We start from the raw sequence: 18,166 nt of genomic DNA on the forward strand, positions 1-18,166 counted from the left end.
ATCTCACGAGCCTATGCCTGTGCCTGGAGCTGTAAAGTCAACTCGCCTATTAGAGCTTGGCTGACCCAGTGGTACTTAACACTCCCCTAAGCAAAGGAAACTCACCGAGCCTCCAAAGCTGAACCACCATGTGCCTACCATCATCAACAGGAACACACTCAACCTAGCATCACACTGAAGAGAGAGGAAAGGGCCACATTATGTGCAGGGACTGAAAAGACATGGTATGTGTCATGGAATTGAATTAAAATGAACTATGAAGCCACTAATAGATTTTAACCCCAAATGGCACAATCCAATTTGCTCTTTTTTTTTTTAAATCACTTTTACTGCTGATAATTAAATAAAGGAAAGCAAAGAGGAGAGAAAGATGACAACCTGTTCATCAGGGAAAAGATAAGGAAAAAAGAAGTGGATTCAAGGAACACTTTGGAAATAGAATCAACAGAATGTGCTAATGGATTCAATCGAGGACGAGGGTTAAGAAAGACAAAAATCAAGGACGACACAGAGTTTCCTGGCTTGGGTAAATGGATGAGAATAGAAAGAGAAGGTTGTTTATCCAAGTCCAATTCTAAACATGTTAAGTCTAGAAACAACATCCGAGTGACAATGTTGAGCAGCAGTTAGATACGCGAGTCAGGAGCATTAAGTCTCATCTGGGCCAAAAAACAGAAGATTGGGAACCATCAAAATAAAGATGACATTAACATGCCCTGGAGCTGCTGAACTCATCTAGAAAAATCAAGTTGAGAGAGTAAAAGGTACTCAGAGGCAAGCCCTAAGAAACCCTCCTATCTAACAGTGGAATGGAACATGAGAAGCAACCAGACAACAGAAAACCAAGAGAGAAAACCATACATGGTAATCGCCTGCTTCCCTGTCTATGTCTTCAACTAAGTGAACTTGTTGAATGCAGGAACCATGCCATTCTCCCTATCAACATACATGTAGTATTCCGTTTGTGTGAATATACTACCATTTCCTTACCAGTCACCCAATGGACACTTCGATTGTTTCCATTTTTCAGATTTCAATAAGTGCTGCCATGAGCATTATTTGATACTTTGAAAGAAGAAAGCAAGGAATGAAAGAAAGTTTATTTGTTTAAACAAAAAGTATACGAAGTAGAAAGGAAGACGGGCACTGGGTTGCAATTGAGGCAGTAATCGGACAAGCAGTCAGATACTTGCCGTTGATTTGTCAGTGACCAGTGCATTCCAAATACTCGTCATGGCCTGCCGAATACCAAGGTTGGGATCAAACTGATAACGATAGAGACGAGGAACCAGTTGAGGCAGAAAAGGAGCCAGCTGTTCTCCAGCTTTAGTAGCAATTACATTAAAACCAAAAGCAGCACCCTAAAATAAGAAGATGATGAAGTGGGTCAGATACACCTGTTGTAGTAAAATGTTAACATGTTAAATATATGAAGATCACAACATTCTCCTTCCCAAACTAGTCCCTGAATTGAACCTGATTTACTGAGTGTCCCTGCTTTCCCAATCAACAAAGCACCCATGTGGTGGTCTAGTTCTCTCTAGACACACTTTTACAAAACACAATGCACATCAACTGCCACTATCCACCAACGCAACACATTTGGTTTTGGAGGGAAGTGAAAAATAAAAACTGTCCAGTGATAGAAACTTACCTTCCTCGAGTTCCACATTGCATGATGATTGGCTAAATTCATAAATTTATACACCAGATCTGGTTGACTAAGATCACTTGCCAGAGAACAAAGCTCCTTGTAAGTAGAGAGGCCCTGGCTTGGAAACAAACAAACAAAAAGTATACAATAATGTGTTCTCTATATCCAGCCTAATAATAATTACATCACCGATATCACTAGGACATTTTAAAATTACATTTTCACTATTATTTCCAATATTGAGTTATCTCATTGCCATAAACACAGAGAACCACGTTGAGAAGAATATAAAAAGTCACTTAATTCAATTATCAACAATACCTGCTAAATGACCTAAAGTCGCCTGCAAGGCCCAGAGGTGGAGCCCTTACCACCTCGGGAGGCGGCTCAGTAGTTCCTCAGTACTATATATTGTACACGAATCTCTCCCACAATCATGAGACTTACTCGAAGACAACTTCTGTCTTCGTAAATCTTTTCTAAGCTAGAGCACTCCAATCTTGGTAATAGCATCTTTGAGTCCTGTTAACTTTCCTCAGAACAAATAATACTTGCTCAAGTACCTGATCATTTGTGTTAGTAATTTGGTGAAAAGGAAGCACTTTATAAAATCTCAGGAGTCTACAGGGAGAGTAAGTGAAATAAAAACAATGTTCGATGTGAAAATGGTGAGCTAGGGGAGAACGTCAAGGACAAAACAAGGTGCCGCTTTCTGATGTTGCAGACAACACTGAAGCTGCAGTTCTACCTGAGGATTTTTAGAGGAAAAGCAAGTGTGACCACAACGGAATAATGATAAGATAAAGGAAGTAAGGCTCTAGGAATTCATTGGAAATGCTAAATTGGTAGACTCCGAGATACCAAGCAGAGTTGCCACCTCATCCACTCATAAAAACTAGGTGCTCTGGATGCCAAGCTATGCTGCCAGACCACCAGCCGCCCCTTCCTCAGGATTCACTTAGTGGGAGCTGAGAATTCCCCTCAGTGAAGGTAAGGTCCTCCCTACAGCAGCCCACCACCAATGACTAGTCAAAGGCCCGATGAAGGGCCCAGCCCCTCAAAGCAGGACAGCTCCGAAGGGCCATCCAAGCGCAGCTCCAGAGCTCCCCGAGAGGTCAGGATTCACTTAAGTGTTAGAGCAGGTCAGCTCCTCCTTGGGACCATCGGCCATCTCCTGCTTCATTACCCCCAGGACGATTATTACAGGGCACTCTTTAATAAAGTTCCAACATACAAATCTCCATCTCAGAGTCTGTTTCCCAGGAACCCAATTTATTAGGTTGGTGAACAAGTAACTGCGGTTTTTGCAATTATTTCTAACCTTTTAAATCGCAATTACTTTTGCACCAACCTAATACAACACTAGGCTTTTTCCACACAAGTTTTCTTCTTCCACTAACACAACATTTCCTAGGAGGGTGGAAATCAGCTTTATGAGTGCTCTAGTCACGAGACTGAAGATGTCTACAATGACTGATCAATGGATTTGACACACTTACCCATCGGGTGTTTTGCCAAGGCCTCCACCTTGAAATACCACTGTCTCTCCAGAAACTTCATGTTTAGCTCTAAACCAAAACAACAATGAGAATTTAAATTAGCCCCAAATTTTTCATACCAGCCTTCAACTAATTAATAAATTTCATTTGAAAACCGGTAAAATCAAATTCTCTACCAAGTATCTACCAAGTACAAGATGTAAAAGTCAACTAATCCTTTCCATCAGCCTGAGAATGTTGTAAAATGAAGTCTAGAATAAACAAATTAATAGACCCCATATAAAAGACATCCTATATATAAAGTGAAATGTGGTCTCACATTAAAAACTATTCTTCCTACTAGAGAAGCAATATAAAACACCAACCAATTACAAGAATGATGGCCCCTCTCACACTCTCCACAGATCGACTATGAATGACATGCAAGATTCATGTCTTCACTTTCATTTAGCCAACAGTAATGACAGTATTTTTGTAATCCAATGCTTTAACTGTCCTGAGAGCATTCAACTTTCAAAGCTTGAACCTACTGGCATGTTTCTAAATGTAGTTTAGTTTACTTTCTAAACTGTATACACCAGATAATTAAACTGCTATCCAGAGCACAACAATCATTGACTTGCAATCTAGAAAAGACTTTATAAACAGGAAAATGAAAAGTTGAATTTTCCTTCTCCCATTGCATGTTCTCAGTATGTGCAAAACTTGCCCTCTGTGTTCAAATCTGAAGTTATCAAGTTTACTGTACCTTTTGCCAGTCATAAGTGTTTCTACAAGCGTAGAAACTAATTCCTGTTGATCTTGTTCATTGCCCAGTTCATACACCAACCCAAGGCCTTTTGAAGCAACATCTTGGCTAAGTTCTACGCAAAAGTCAAACAAAGTAATATTACGTTAAGAAAAATTTGTCTGCTGGTTATCAAGTTGAAACTTTTAAAAACTTATAATATTAACCCAAAATGATATAAAAGGAAAGATACGAAAACAGAATCAATCTATCTGTTTTGTTTAAAATGTACTAAATCCTCTCAGTGGACATGGCCCCGAAGAATCCCTGTAAATGCAGACTACATTCACAGAAGAGCCAATTCACAAACCAAGTGAACACTGCCGGGCTCAGTGTGCAGTGCATAGTGACAGAGGATGAATGGACCGCAAGTCATACACGTGACAGGCAGAACAGACTCATGGAATTTCAATACACCTATATCCAATTTTCTTTTTAATAAAAAGTCAACACAAGACCATATGTTTAAAACAATTTATAAAACAAAGCTACTGTTTAAATGTCTAACATATATACATTTGCTTTCTCTTGGCTCCAAACACAAAGGGGAAAGGAAGCAGAAGTAGAAGAACGCTATTCTTTAGTACAAACACTAATGTTAAAGGCCTTAGCTCCATTTTTAAATTCAAACTGAAGAACATGATTTATTGAAAAAATAAATAAGAATCGAGTTTCCTGTACCCTTTTATGTTCATTAATCCAGATTTTTAAAATCTGAGATACAAGTTTAATAAAATTGGAAATCAAATATTTACCAATAACCTACCATCATTTTCTGACAAAACGCACACAAATGCACTCTGAATTTCTTTAAGATGAGACTGAAAGAAGAAAAAGGGCATTTAGAAAACTGAAACTCTACCTCTTTGGGAGAATAAGAATCTTTGCTCAGGATACACAACACCTGTAAAATCTCAGGACCCAAGGCAGCCACAAACCCTGCAGCGCTCTCACCTTTGAAGGCCGCCAAACTACCTGAAGGCTGGGGAGGCACACAGTCTGAGCCTCCCCAGCCTTACCACTTCTGGCTGTCCACCTTCAAGTTCAGAATCATCTTCCAGCCAATATATACCAGGCTGCCATCCTTCGCTCCTTCATGTACAGCTTACTTCTAAGTATCTATTATTGGTTAATGGCCCCCACCTCAGCACTGGCTCTCGCCTTCATCACCTTTCAACTATTATTATTTCATAAGCGGTGTCTAATAGAGCTGATAACATATATAGCACAGCTTACCTTCACTTCTTTGTGGGTACTTAGTTTCCTCACGAGGGAAAGGAGCCAGATGCAGGCTGCTTGCCTCACATGTGGGTTGGGGCTAATGATATGTTTATTTAAAATCACATCCAACACCCAGGGAACCACATCATTCACTTTAGCTCCTGGGAAAAAGCAAAGAATGATAAACAATTAAAATACTTGAATAGAGTTTCTTGAAAAAAGTAATTTAAATCAACATTTACTCAATACAACAATCCAATAACACATTAAAATCTAAATGACTAAGATGTTTAAGTAAGTTGCCGAAGGATCCGATAATCATTCATGTCAGAACTTAGTATAAGCTAAACAACCTTTCAAAGGTACTCAGGTAACTTTACTTCCCTAGAATGAAAAATCATCCCCATAATGGAAGAAGCTATGCATGTATTAAAGGCAAAGGGCATATGAGAAACTTCTCTACTTTCCTCTTAATTTTGCTGTGAACGTAAAATTTCTCTTAAAAAAAATTAAGTATTTTAAAAAAAAATTATCTACACTCTCTAGTCTCAGCAATTTTTCTTTCTCTGTTGTATTTTTTCCATTTCTCATCGAAAAACTAATACACAAACCAACTTCTTTTACTTGACTTTCCTCTTCCACCTACGATGGCATTTTCCCCCTCTCCTTTATTACTTCAGCGTTCCTCAGCCTCAACACTGCTGACATTTTGGGCTGGATAGTTTTTATGGGGAGCTGTCCCGTTCAGAGCAGGATATTTAGCAGCTTCTCTGGCCTCCACCCAATAGAGACAGTCACACCCACTCTCTCCCGTGTCCAGACATTACCAAATGTCTTCTGTGGGATACAATCTCCCCTCCCTGTCAAGAACCACTGCTTTACATTAAGACCTTTCAAAATAGTTGTCTGTACTTATAGTCTACATTTTTGTCTCCTCTTCATTTTTCTTGAACCCACTCCACTCTCAGTCAGGCTTTTACTTTCTCTACTCCACAGAAATTACCCGTAAAAGTCAACAATTACCATTCAGTTGCTAAGTTCAATGATCAATACTCATCTTAATCGATCAAGCAACAGTGAATGACCCAGGTGACCCCCATCCCATCCTCACCATACACTTCTTTGTAGATTTTCTTCACTTCATTTCCAGGAGCCCTCTACTGGCTCTTCTTCCTCCACTCTCCTTCCGATCTGTGTTGGAATGTCCCCCAACTCACCCAGAGATGAGCTAGGGCCAATATCCCCATGGACATATCTGGAAGTCAGTTGGATGTATGAGTATGGAATTTTGAGGAGTTCCAGGTTGGAAACCGCTTCTTTTCAATGTCCTTCTCTGGTTTCTCCTCAACTACTAAAACTTGAAACAATGGGGAACCCCAGAGCTCAGTTGTTAGACCTCTTCTCTTTTCTACTCACTCCCTTGGTGATGACATCTATGTTCCTGGCTTTAAATACCATCTTTACATGATATTCCCAAACATTTTCCAACCTGGAACTCCTCAAAATTCCATACTCATACATCCCACTGACTTCCAGATATGTCCATGGGGATATTGGCCCTAGCTCATCTCTGGGTGAGTTGGGGGACATTCCAACACAGATCGGAAGGAGAATGGAGGAAGAAGAGCCAGTGAAGCCATTTTCCCTGTACCCTTCCCACCCCCACTCTACAAAAGTGTATCTCCCACAGCCTCCTCCACCGTAAGTGACAACTCGATTCTTCTAGCTGCTCACATCAAAAACTCTCAAGTCATCCCTAACTCTTCGGACACCCCACATCGAATCCAGTAGGAAATCCTACTGGCATTACTCCCAAAAGCCTTTCAGCATTCATTTCTCACCACCTGCGGGTTACCGCCCTGCAGAAGTCGCCATCACCTCTCACCTGGAATTCTGCAGTAGCCTAACTATTCTTCCTGTTCTGCCCTTGCCCAGTTCAGTCTACTTTCAACACGGTACCCTTTTAAAACGTCATTCCAATGATGGCTCTCCTCAGTTCACAATCCCGCGACTGCTTCTCCTGGAAGGCCTCATGATGGCCTGCAAGGCCCAACGTGATCTGGCTTCCCACTGCCTCTCTGACTTCGTCTCTTACTCCTGCTCTCCTCACACACTCTGTTCCGGCTGCACTGGCCTCAAACACATTCACGCTTCAAGGCCTTTGCAATTGCTACCGCTTCTGTCTCCAACGCTCTTCCCCAAGGAATCTACACAGCTCTGACCTGCTTCAGGGCTTCACTTTAAAGAGACCTTCCTGAGAACAGGCGCCCTATGCACTCGAAATTACTGTCCAAATTTCATCTACCTGCTCTTCTCCATTAACACTTATCACCATTTAGCACGCTGCATGTTTTCCCCTTATTTTGCTTCTTGCCAACTCCCCCAGTACAATGTAAGCTCCACGAGAGCAGAATTTTCGACTATTTTGATCATTCCTGCATCGCTGGCACCTAGAACTGTACCTGGCCCAAACTAAGCATTCAATAAATATTTGCTGAACTAATTTACGACTTAACCCTTTCTGGCTATGAAAAAAATTTCATATGTACACTACTTTGTTTCCAGAGGAAATAAAGTTAGCCGCCAAAAGGGTCTTAAGAAATCACTATTTTAAGGAAAACAAAATTGCAGATTTATCCTTATGTGAAATGGCAAAGGTGAGAAAAACACATTTTGATTATTTGTAAAATGAAAATAAAAACAACTACTACCTTGGAAACGGCCTACTCTGTCCTCCTCCTAATGATGACACCTTCATATCCAAAGCCTGAGCCCTCCTGCAAACGCTTCTGAGCCCTCCTTCTAGGTTCCTTCTCAGGCCCCACTTCTTTCAGTTTTCATTGACTCTGATCCCCTCTCTGGCCTCAGTCTAGGGTCTTTTCTCCTTTCTGCCTTCACTGCGTTTAGGAAACTGGGTAGAAATAGTGTTACCATTAATCAAGACAGGGAATAAAGAGGGACAATAGTTTTAAGGAATAAAGAAGGCAAACTCTTTAAGAGGATGAAAGGTGGAAGAGAAGATAATCTCAAATTTAGCCATATAGAAATGTTGGTGCCTGTGGAACCTCTGTGTGAAAATCCTAATAAACTGTTAGCAATACAGCTCTGGAGTACAACACAATGGTTCTAAGACAGAGATATACATTTCCAGGTCATAAACATATACTGGAGTAAGCAATGGGTATGGGTGATCTGGGGTATCCTAAAACCAGCGGGGAGTACGGAGGTAAAAGAGCTAGTAAAGGAGAAGGAGAAAAGGTCAAAGGAGGAAACCCAGGAAAACAGTCTTGCAAAAACTAAGTGAAAAATGTTCTAAGAAAGTGTTGGGATATGCTAAAGGCCTGGGTGAAATCAAAACGTAGTAAGTAAACCAAAAAAAAGGAGGATAAAATAAGATTTCAGAAAGCATGAAACAAGTACGAGAGGACCCTAAGAGAAAGAAGAGCTAGAACTGGACTCACAAAGGCAGAAAAACGTCTGAAGAAGGTAGAGCTGTATTAGTGCACATTCCCACTTACATGGAAACCCTGGATATATAAAGAGGTATCAGGTGCTATTAGCTCCTTACTAGTCACATTAATCTAGTTCTCAGAGTCAGATATATCCTTTATTTTACTTTCCCGTAACCACAATTCTATCCGGGCAACTACAACAAGTCCTTATTAGATTCCCACAATGTGCCAGGTACTGAGTTACATGCTTGAGATACTAAGATGACTAAGACCTAGGCCCTAACTGGCTCCTCAAATGCTGTTCCTTCTATTCAAAGCAAGGTAAGTGCATGGTAACAAAGAACATCCTGACAGTTGAGTAGCACTCATTTGAGAATGACAAACAACACAGGTGATCACAATTCAGGTCAAAACTCATCAGCACTTGCTTCACCACAATATTTAATGTTTTTCTTTCCCTGAACACAATATTTAATGTTTTTCTTTTCCTGAACACATAAAGACGGGAGAACCTCAACACTTGATGGACAATGTGAGACTCTTTTGGATGAGCAAAAAGCCCAGCAGGATCCAATCTTCCAAGAAAAGTCTGAGGCAACACAGAAGTTTGAAGACTGGCCTACGTACCCTGCTATTAGCTTTCATTTGCTTAAGGCACTATGTAGAAATCCATGCCTCGTAGCACGTCTGCTCTCCAGTGTGAGTGACCCCTCGCTTGTGTCAAGCCTCCGACTTCACCTCTCACACACAAACTGAGAATTTCTACTTCCAGTTTGGTCGCCTATTTATTAACAATGGCCACTTCCCTTCCTAGAGTATCTTCCTTCTGTACAAATTCCTCCTTACCTTGCTTCATATGCTTTCCAACAGAAATCTCAGAGAACTAACTCTACTTGGTTTCCATTAAGCCACAGTTCCCCTAATTAGAGTGTGAGGAAAAGTATGTTTTCTGTTTCCTATAAATCTCTTTATGGTAGCTAATGCAATAAGAGGTAAACAAGGACGTAAGTAATCACAGCAGGGTTAAATTTATAATAACACTAAGTATAATAACTAAATTACTGTATTCAAGGTAGAATGCAGTTCATAATGGACCTCATTACCATGAGAACACTCTTTTTAATTTAATTTCCTCAACTGAGAAAATAACATAAAAACTTGGTGATTTTCCTTTTGTTTTAAAGACAGAAAATAAATTCTAGTTCAAATACTGAAATATATTTTCATTTCCAAATTCAAATGAAACCACAAGACATATGAAATCATAGCATCTATTCCACGTAATCAGAAACTGCATGCTCCCACAACTCTGTAGTCACTAAAAGCCAAGGAACCTGTAGTCCAGAGGCACCTGCAGAGCAAGCAGAAGACACTGAAACTTCCTTGTGTGATAAAGGATCAGGGGATATGATTTGGAAACTGCTATGCCTTAACTTATGAGACTGGCTCAATATACCGATCCTCATGAAAAGAGCACAAATTTGAAGGTAACTCATAGCTAACTCCCCTGCTTGCTTGCCAAAGGACTAAAAACAAAGAAGGTCTCATTCATTACATGCTCACTCTCGTTTAACCAACTATTTTTCTTGACTGAACCAAACTGATAAGACAGATATAAATATTTCAAAAAGAGTTAAAATGGAATGTAAAAATTTTTTCTTTTGCTTCAAATGAGATAAAGAGAATAGAATGATTGAAAAATCGATAAGCTGAATATTTGGTACCAGGAGGAGGAGTATATTCTTCTTCAGTCACTAGCCAGGCATCTCGGGCAGCCACAGAACTAGTTCCTATCGCAGCACTGGTAATGGCTTCGCCAATAGTGAATTGAAGTTCTATCTGCTTGGCCTGCAATGAAGGAGACGAAAGCCATGAATCAGAGAGAACATTGCCCCAAAACATCCATTTTACGGAAAGCCTGCTTGATATATTGCTTCTCAGCATGCTTTGTTTTCACTCTTCACCTGGACTGCTTTCAGCTAAGTGGGTAGTTCAAAAGTGAGGTAGGGTGAGGGAATGTGGAAGGTAAGAAAGGCGTAAAGATCTTTTTCAAAGTACATGTTGCACTCCTCATCCTCAACAGAAAACCACTGCACAATGATTTTTAATCTATGGAAGCACAATTCCATTTACTTGGGGGGAAGGGCATGGACTTTGAAGCCAGCCAGACAGATCTCCATGCAAATTCTAGCTTTGTCTCCAACCAGCTGCATATCCTTATTTAAACTCTGAGTTTTAACTTCTTCATATGTAATATGAGCATGACACCATCACCCACTTCATCAGAAAGCTTCTAGTGGATACCAGATTTGTAGCAACTGCACAATAAATAGCAGCCATTATAATTTATTAACAACTCTTCTTTCAATCGTAAATTATGTGATACCTGCAAGTTATTCTCAAATGGTTCAGAAAAAATAGAGAATGACAAAACAAATGTGGTAAAATATTAACATTTGGTAACTCTGGATAAGGGGTACAAAGGAATTCTTTATACTATTGTTACAACTGCACTGTAAGTTTAAAATTGTTTCAAATATCAAATGTTAGAAAAAGTCTACACAGTATATTGTCAAATTTTTAACAATTTAATTCAGAAATTTTGACACTCTTCACAAGTATGAATCAGGGACTCAATACAGAATTGGACCTGTCTTAGTTCCCTATGAATTGGAAGAAATTTTAAGAATGGGGGAATTGGACGAGAATAAAAATCAGAAAGCATGAGGGATATGGGAATATCGACCTTTGGGAGAGCTCTACAAAGCATCCATACAGGAGTTTAGCAGCTCCTAACTCAATGCTCTAGTCTTGATAAGGTGTCAAATGCTGGTATCACATGCTTCCTGTTCTGAGGAAAAAGAATTTAAGGGCTTCAGTCCCACAGCTTCCCTCGTCAAAAGTTTCTTTGGCAACTCTAAGCTGAGGAAAAGGTATTTCAGAGAATTCTGTATTAGAGATTCGTTTTAGTGCTTGTTTTTTTACATTTCTTCTTGTTAATAACAACAAAGTTGGCATTACAAATACAAAACTCCCCTAACACCATTTTTGAATGACACAATATCTAGACTGCTTCAAAGGTATTCTAGAAATAAATAAAGAGGGAGTCAACAGAAAAAATAGAAATAGACACATGGGGATTCATTGTATTATCATCTCTCTACTTTTCGGTATGTTTGATATTTTCCATAATAAAAAAGTAAATTAAAAACAAATTTAGAACTTTGTCCTAGTTGACTACTTCTCTGATTCATGCTTTTCTTCATTCTTATTCTTTAATCTCTCCATCATGTATCTAGCTTTTCATGTATTTCTGTACTTGCAAACTCTTAAAATAATGGCTTCAATAGCAAGTTAAGAATCTAGACAAAACTTCATTTATTCAAACAAAACTGAAGAAACCCAACTCTCTCAGATTTAAAAAAAGGAAAAAAGGTAAAATCATAAGCTTTCCCCCAAGCAGTTACAATGTCAGTTGCATCCACAGAGAACCTGATATGAGCATAATTCACTATCAAAAAAATTCACCTTAAAATACTGAATGAACTAAGAATCCAGAGCCCTGAATTTTAATACCAGCTCTATCACTTAGCTGCCTTAGTCCTCAGCCCCAACTCTCCTCTCTCCTCCCTTCCATCCTTCAAGGCCCAGCGGCATCCTCACCTCCAAAAGTCTGCACCAATTCTCCCAGACAAGTATCCTCTTTTGTGACTCTACTGCTTTATATTATATACAAATGTAGGTTCAGGTTCAGTTACTCTACCAGTATTTTTGAGGTCCTACCATTAACAATCACACTGCTGGGCACTGGTTTTATAATGGCGAGCAAAACAGACTTTGCCTTCAGTCTAGTGCACAATCAGACACTGTGATAAATGCTATGAAGAAAAAGTACAGAAAGTCGTGACAGCACAAATAACTGAAGAATCTAGTTTAAAAGTACACAGAAGACTTTTCAAGGGGCCCAGCAACAACCCGAAAAAGAAGTTAGGTTTTTCAAAAGCTCAGAGCAGGGCCAGCCCAGTGGCTCAGGCGGTTAGAGCTCCGTGCTCCTAACGCCGAAGGCTGCCGATTCGATTCCCACATGGGCCAGTGGGCTCTCAACCATAAGGCTGCCTTTTCGATTCCTCGACTCCCACAAGGGATGGTGGGCTGTGCACCTGCAACTAACAACAGCAACTGGACCTGGAGCTAAGCTGCGCCCTCCACAACTAAGATTGAAAGGACAACAACTTGACTTGGAAAAAGTCCTGGAAGTACACACCATTTCCCAATAAAGTCCTGTTCCCCTTCCCCAGTAAAGTCTTAAAAAAAAAAAAAAGCTCAGAGCAAAGGAGAACAGAGTGGCTGGAGTACAAAAATGTGAGTAAGTGACAATCAAGGCTGGATCAGGGGCTAGATCAGGCTATATGCTAAGACACTTATCACACCAGGCAGCAGCTGACAAGTGGCAGGTCTCCTCCACTACACTGGGCATTTATCTAGACCAGGGGTGTCCAAACTTTTTTCAACGTTTTTCACCAACGGCCATATGCGGTAAAATACACAAATAGCCGGGCCACTCACTCGAGGTAAAGTACGTATTGCCTCACCTGGTTTATTTAAATATATTTTTGGAATTTGCTGCGGGCCAATTAACAATGGATCATGGGCCACAGTTTGGACACCCCTGGTCTAGACAGAAGCTAAGTCATCAGACACAAGAGTAACTAGAATACCAGCACCCACACCCCACATCCAGCTGACGGGGTAGGGTTCCCCTTCTACCCACACTGCACCGTGCATTACTCAAAGTGTATGAGAAAAAGACTTTACCACATAAGTGATTTAGTCAATGCTATGCCCACCACGGTGATGAGCCCAAGGCTGGCATAATAAGTTCTTGCTGAATAAATAAAAGTTAAATTTAAAATCTCACAGCATGCAATATTCCAACTTAAAAAAGAAAAAAAAGCCTTTTGTTTGAATGACTAACAATCTGATAACAATATAAATACCTCCACAGAATCCATCAGACCTTGAAGGAGGAGTTTCTGGTGAGGAAAATCTCCATCCCCAACTGGAAAATATCCCAGTGTTTGGATTGCTCGTTCTTTCATCTGGAAGGAGAGAGAATTTTTTTGTTAAACAAAGTATATCACAGCTTTATCCCAGAACAATGTTTCCAAAATGAGATGACAGGGAGGGCAGTCCATCTAACTAACACAGCAGTGCATAGTTTTGCTTTTTTTAAAGTATCCAACTTTACAGAATTATGTCTGTAAGACACTGAAGGGAGAAAGACATAAAACTGAGTCCAGTAAGGGTCCATAGCTGCAAAAGAAGAAAAAAGCCTTTAATTAATTAGGTATTATCCTTCAAACTGTAGGTTCTGGACCCACAGGACCTAAGATCAAATCACACAACCTGACCACTTTAGTAGCCTTTACAGGTATGTGACCTTAGGCAAGTTACCTCACCAGTGACACTATTTCTTCACCTGGAAAACACAGATGACAACTGCACCTACTTTACTAGACCTTCTGGAAGGTTCAATTAATCTATGTGACGCACCCAGCATGTGCCTGGCACATTACAAGTGCTCAACAATGGTTGGTAATGATTATTAACAATAATTAATGAAAACTACACTGTGTGATCCTCTCAGAAATCTTTAAACAGCTAGATCAAGAATAAGAATTACATGTTTATTAAGCTTGTAATAAAATAATTTTTCTGCTCATTAAATCATCTCATACTTCAACACTGAGGAGGTCTGACCACAAAGAAAACGTTTAAAAGTCTATAAAAATTTGTATGTAAAACTAAAAAACTATAAATGTCCTTTCCCTCACACTGATTACTAATGCCCAGACTTCTTAAAACCAAACTGGCTATAGAAGGTTAAAATTTAGATTTGATCTGAAGTAACAAAAATCATAAAATTATTTAACACTTTATTATCCACCTTTTGCATGACAAAAGAACTACCTGATGCATTTAACACTTTACCCAAATCTTAATAGTTATGAGCCTAAATTGGAGTAACTGGGTCAAATGGTACACACACAAAGGTCATGCACAAATCACCCCTAACTCAAAATTAAACAAATAGCAGGCTGGTGGCTCAGGCGGTTAGAGCTCCATGCTCCTAACTCCGAAGGCTGCTGGTTCGATTCCCACATGGACCAGTGGGCTCTCAACCACAAGGTTGCCAGTTCAATTCCTCAAGTCCCGCAAGGGATGGTGGGTTCCACCCCCTGCAACTAAGATTGAACACGGCACCTTGAGCTGAGCTGCCTCCCAAATGGCTCAGCTGGTTGGAGCGCATCCTTTCAACCACAAAGGTTGCCAGTTCGATTCCTCGACTCCTGCAAGGGATGGTGGGCAGCGCCCCCAGCAACTAAAATTGAACCAGACACCTTGAGCTGAGCTGCCGCTGAGCTCCTGGATGGCTCAGTTGGTTGGAGCGTGTCCATTTCGACTCCCACAAGGGATGGTGGGCTGTGCCCCCTGCAACTAGCAACTGGCAACTATACCTGGAACTGAGCTGCGCCCTCCACAACTAAGACGGGAAAGGACAACAACTTGAAGCTGAACGGCACCCTCCACAACTAAGACTGGAAGGACAACTTGACTTGGAAAAAAAAAAAGTCCTGGAAGTACACACTGTTCCCCAATAAAGTCCTGTTCCCCTTCCCCAATAAAATCTAAAAAAAAAAAAAAAAAAAAAGATTAAACAAATCACATGTTTCCCTGAAAATAAGACCTAGCCGGACAATCAGCTCTAATGTGTCTTTTCAAGCAAAAATTAATATAAGACCCAGTCTTGTTTTACTATAAGAACGGGTCTATATAACAAATTATGTAATATAATATAATGTAATATAATAAATATAATACCGGGTCTTACATTAATTTTTGCTCCAAAAGATGCAGTAGAGCTGACTGTCTGGCTAGATCTTATTTTCAGAGAAACATGGTAGTCACCTAGACTTTCCTCCTCTTTATTTTATCATTCCTTTCCTCGTTAAATCCTGCCTCCAGCTGCAATGCCATCTATTCACTACAATTGTCTTTGCTCATACGCTCAATCTCACTCTCAGTCTCACACACACAAGCACACACAAAGGGAGCCAAAAAATGTATAAACATTTTAAGAAAGGAAAAAACTGTATTAATTGTAATACTCAATATATACCAATAACAAAAGATGAATACAAGTCATTTTTGACTTCTGGAATTACAAGAGGTGCTCAAAGTGGTTACCAGCAGTGTCCAGACACTTCTGATTACAGCGAACTACTGTTTACTGATAGATAACATCGCTTAAAATGTGTATACATTTTTTTTGGCACCCCCGGTATATACACATATACATACACACATACATATATAGAGAGAGAAAAATAGAAAGAATTTCAGAAGGGACGGAAAAAAAGAAGAGACTTGCCTTATTTGTTTCTTTACTAGAGGGTATTCTATTTAGTAAGCTTTCCACAAGATGTAATTTGGTAAAGCCAGACCCCTCACTGGGAACTGGGAGGGGACCATTTCTGCCAATTTCACCCAGGGCTGTACAGGCAGCAATTGCCAGCAGAGGTGATGTGCTGTCCAGAAACGATCCTGTAAGCACATTTAGACAGAACTGAGAATAAAACACTATGACCACTGTAAGCCAAAGCAACCAGCAATGTCCTCAAGATTTTGTTAAAAACAGCAAAACAAAATCAAAGCCTACAGTATCTTCTGGTTGATAATTTGTTACCGTTTACTCAGCAATAAAAACCATGGAAACAGGGCATAGAGTAGTGTCCTTTTTTAATGTTTAAAGTTTTTCCCATAACAGAATCATGTTATATAGAAAAATACAGAAAAAAAATGTGCAGAAAAAGAGTACTTTTATTGTTCTTAAAAACACAGAATTTATTTAGCATTGAATAAAGTTTATTTAAAGTTCACTGCTGTAAAAAAAAAAAATTAAAATGCTATGTTGAATTTTAACCTAATTCAAAAATGGCAACATCCAAGTAAGCATGAACACACTAATTACCTATTGTTTCTGTGGCACTCTGAATGAGTTCCTCTTGTTCAGGCAGGAAATCAGCATTTGTCTCCAGGTCTTGTTGCTCTGCCATTCTCATTTTCTTTTTAGCCAGATATCTTCCTACTGTGAATCCCAATGCAAGCAAGGATCCGTGCTGTATCTCTGGGCTCTAAGTTTAACAACACAATGGCATATGTTTCTGTCTCTCTCTCCCATGTGCAATAATGCATTGAAATCACTGTGTGTTTATTAATCATCTCTCCAACAAAACGTAAGGCCACAGAATAACGTGACTGTTTGAAGTTCCCCTGGATGCTAGTGAATCAGGCTTAGGGATCAAGAGAAACTTTCACTTTCTGACACAGATAATTCCAAGAAGTTAAACTGAGTCGTGATTCACTTCAAGATTTAGATTCCCTAGTCCCACTCCCACTCCAACTCTGGATGAGGTGACTGTCTTGCATGTTCCTATAGCACCCAAACTTTCTTCTAGCTTACAGCACTTACGTAACTGCACTATCATAATTTTCAAGCTTCATTTCTCCCTACTGCCAACCAAACACAATAAACAGATCTTATTTCTAATTGCTAAAACCTCCAAGCCCGAGGTAGGTAATAAAATATTTGAAAGCACATGGTTCGGACAGTGTTTTCTGATAGGGCGCGCACAACAATAGGCAGACGTAGCTGGGGAATGAACGTTAAGAGTGCACACTTGGATCTGGATGAAGCCATTTCTAAACATAATGACATTAGAGCTCACTCATGTCCATCAGTTTTGAAAAACAAAAGGACTTGGGGCAGCATCTTTTCTCTGCTGATAATATCTTTTTTCCTGGGAGTAATTATACTTATGTTTCAATAATAGTTGAAGGATTTCACATATGATGTGCAGATTTGATTATTTTGTGGTACTCTGACCTTGGAATTTTAAAAAGGTCCTTTGTCAAGAAAACAAGATTCTCTGATGATATAAATTACATTTAAAAAATCTTACAGCTGTTGCTGTCCAGAAATTACATAATGAAACACAGAAAATTTTAATTTGAATTTTTTGCTACAAATGACATTTCTTCATTTTTACATTTGTAAAATGAAATTTTATCATCATAAATTAGTGTCTAAATATCTGTTTTTCTCAGGATGCAAGGAAGTAAACCTAAACAAAAGTTCATGTGACTAAAGTACTATTGATTATAGCAGATATTATTTTATGTGTTTTTGTTTCTTGCTAATGAAGGCAGAAGAAGACAGTAGCCTATTAATTTGAATTGAGCGTAAGGCCTTAAAGCTTTATTCCAAAACAATTCCTCAGGGGGACCAGCGTTGGCTTCATCTTTCTTTCCCCTGGCTTCACATTTGAAAAAATAGTTTTACTGAATTAAAAAACAAGTGGTACACATTTTTATGACAGCAGCACAGGAATCTTTCCAATTAGTAATTAGTAAACAAACTCTAAGAAGATGATACTAGATTGTGTTGGGATGTGTGTGGAAACCTGGGATGCGGACATTCCTTAAATTTGGC

At 39.5% G+C, this 18,166-nt stretch overlaps 1 protein-coding gene across 6 annotated transcripts in view; it reads right to left on the bottom strand.

Annotated features, from left to right (window-relative positions):
• ECPAS (Ecm29 proteasome adaptor and scaffold) overlaps nt 1-18,166 on the bottom strand; it is a 101,846-nt gene that overhangs the window by 22,670 nt on the left and 61,010 nt on the right. For all 6 annotated transcript variants that reach the window (XM_033122597.1, XM_033122599.1, XM_033122596.1 and 3 more), the window contains 10 exons: nt 16,646-16,808; nt 16,046-16,218; nt 13,611-13,712; nt 10,338-10,461; nt 5,177-5,322; nt 4,707-4,761; nt 3,902-4,016; nt 3,154-3,222; nt 1,655-1,772; nt 1,194-1,361 (listed from right to left, as the gene is read on the bottom strand). In XM_033122597.1, coding sequence (XP_032978488.1) covers nt 1,194-1,361; nt 1,655-1,772; nt 3,154-3,222; nt 3,902-4,016; nt 4,707-4,761; nt 5,177-5,322; nt 10,338-10,461; nt 13,611-13,712; nt 16,046-16,218; nt 16,646-16,808 — 1,233 coding nt within the window. The remainder of the gene's footprint in view (nt 1-1,193; nt 1,362-1,654; nt 1,773-3,153; nt 3,223-3,901; nt 4,017-4,706; nt 4,762-5,176; nt 5,323-10,337; nt 10,462-13,610; nt 13,713-16,045; nt 16,219-16,645; nt 16,809-18,166) is intronic.

The sequence above is a fragment of the Rhinolophus ferrumequinum genome, chromosome 12 (assembly GCF_004115265.2).
Source record: "Rhinolophus ferrumequinum isolate MPI-CBG mRhiFer1 chromosome 12, mRhiFer1_v1.p, whole genome shotgun sequence".
In the NCBI taxonomy this organism is placed as follows: Eukaryota; Metazoa; Chordata; class Mammalia; order Chiroptera; family Rhinolophidae; genus Rhinolophus; species Rhinolophus ferrumequinum.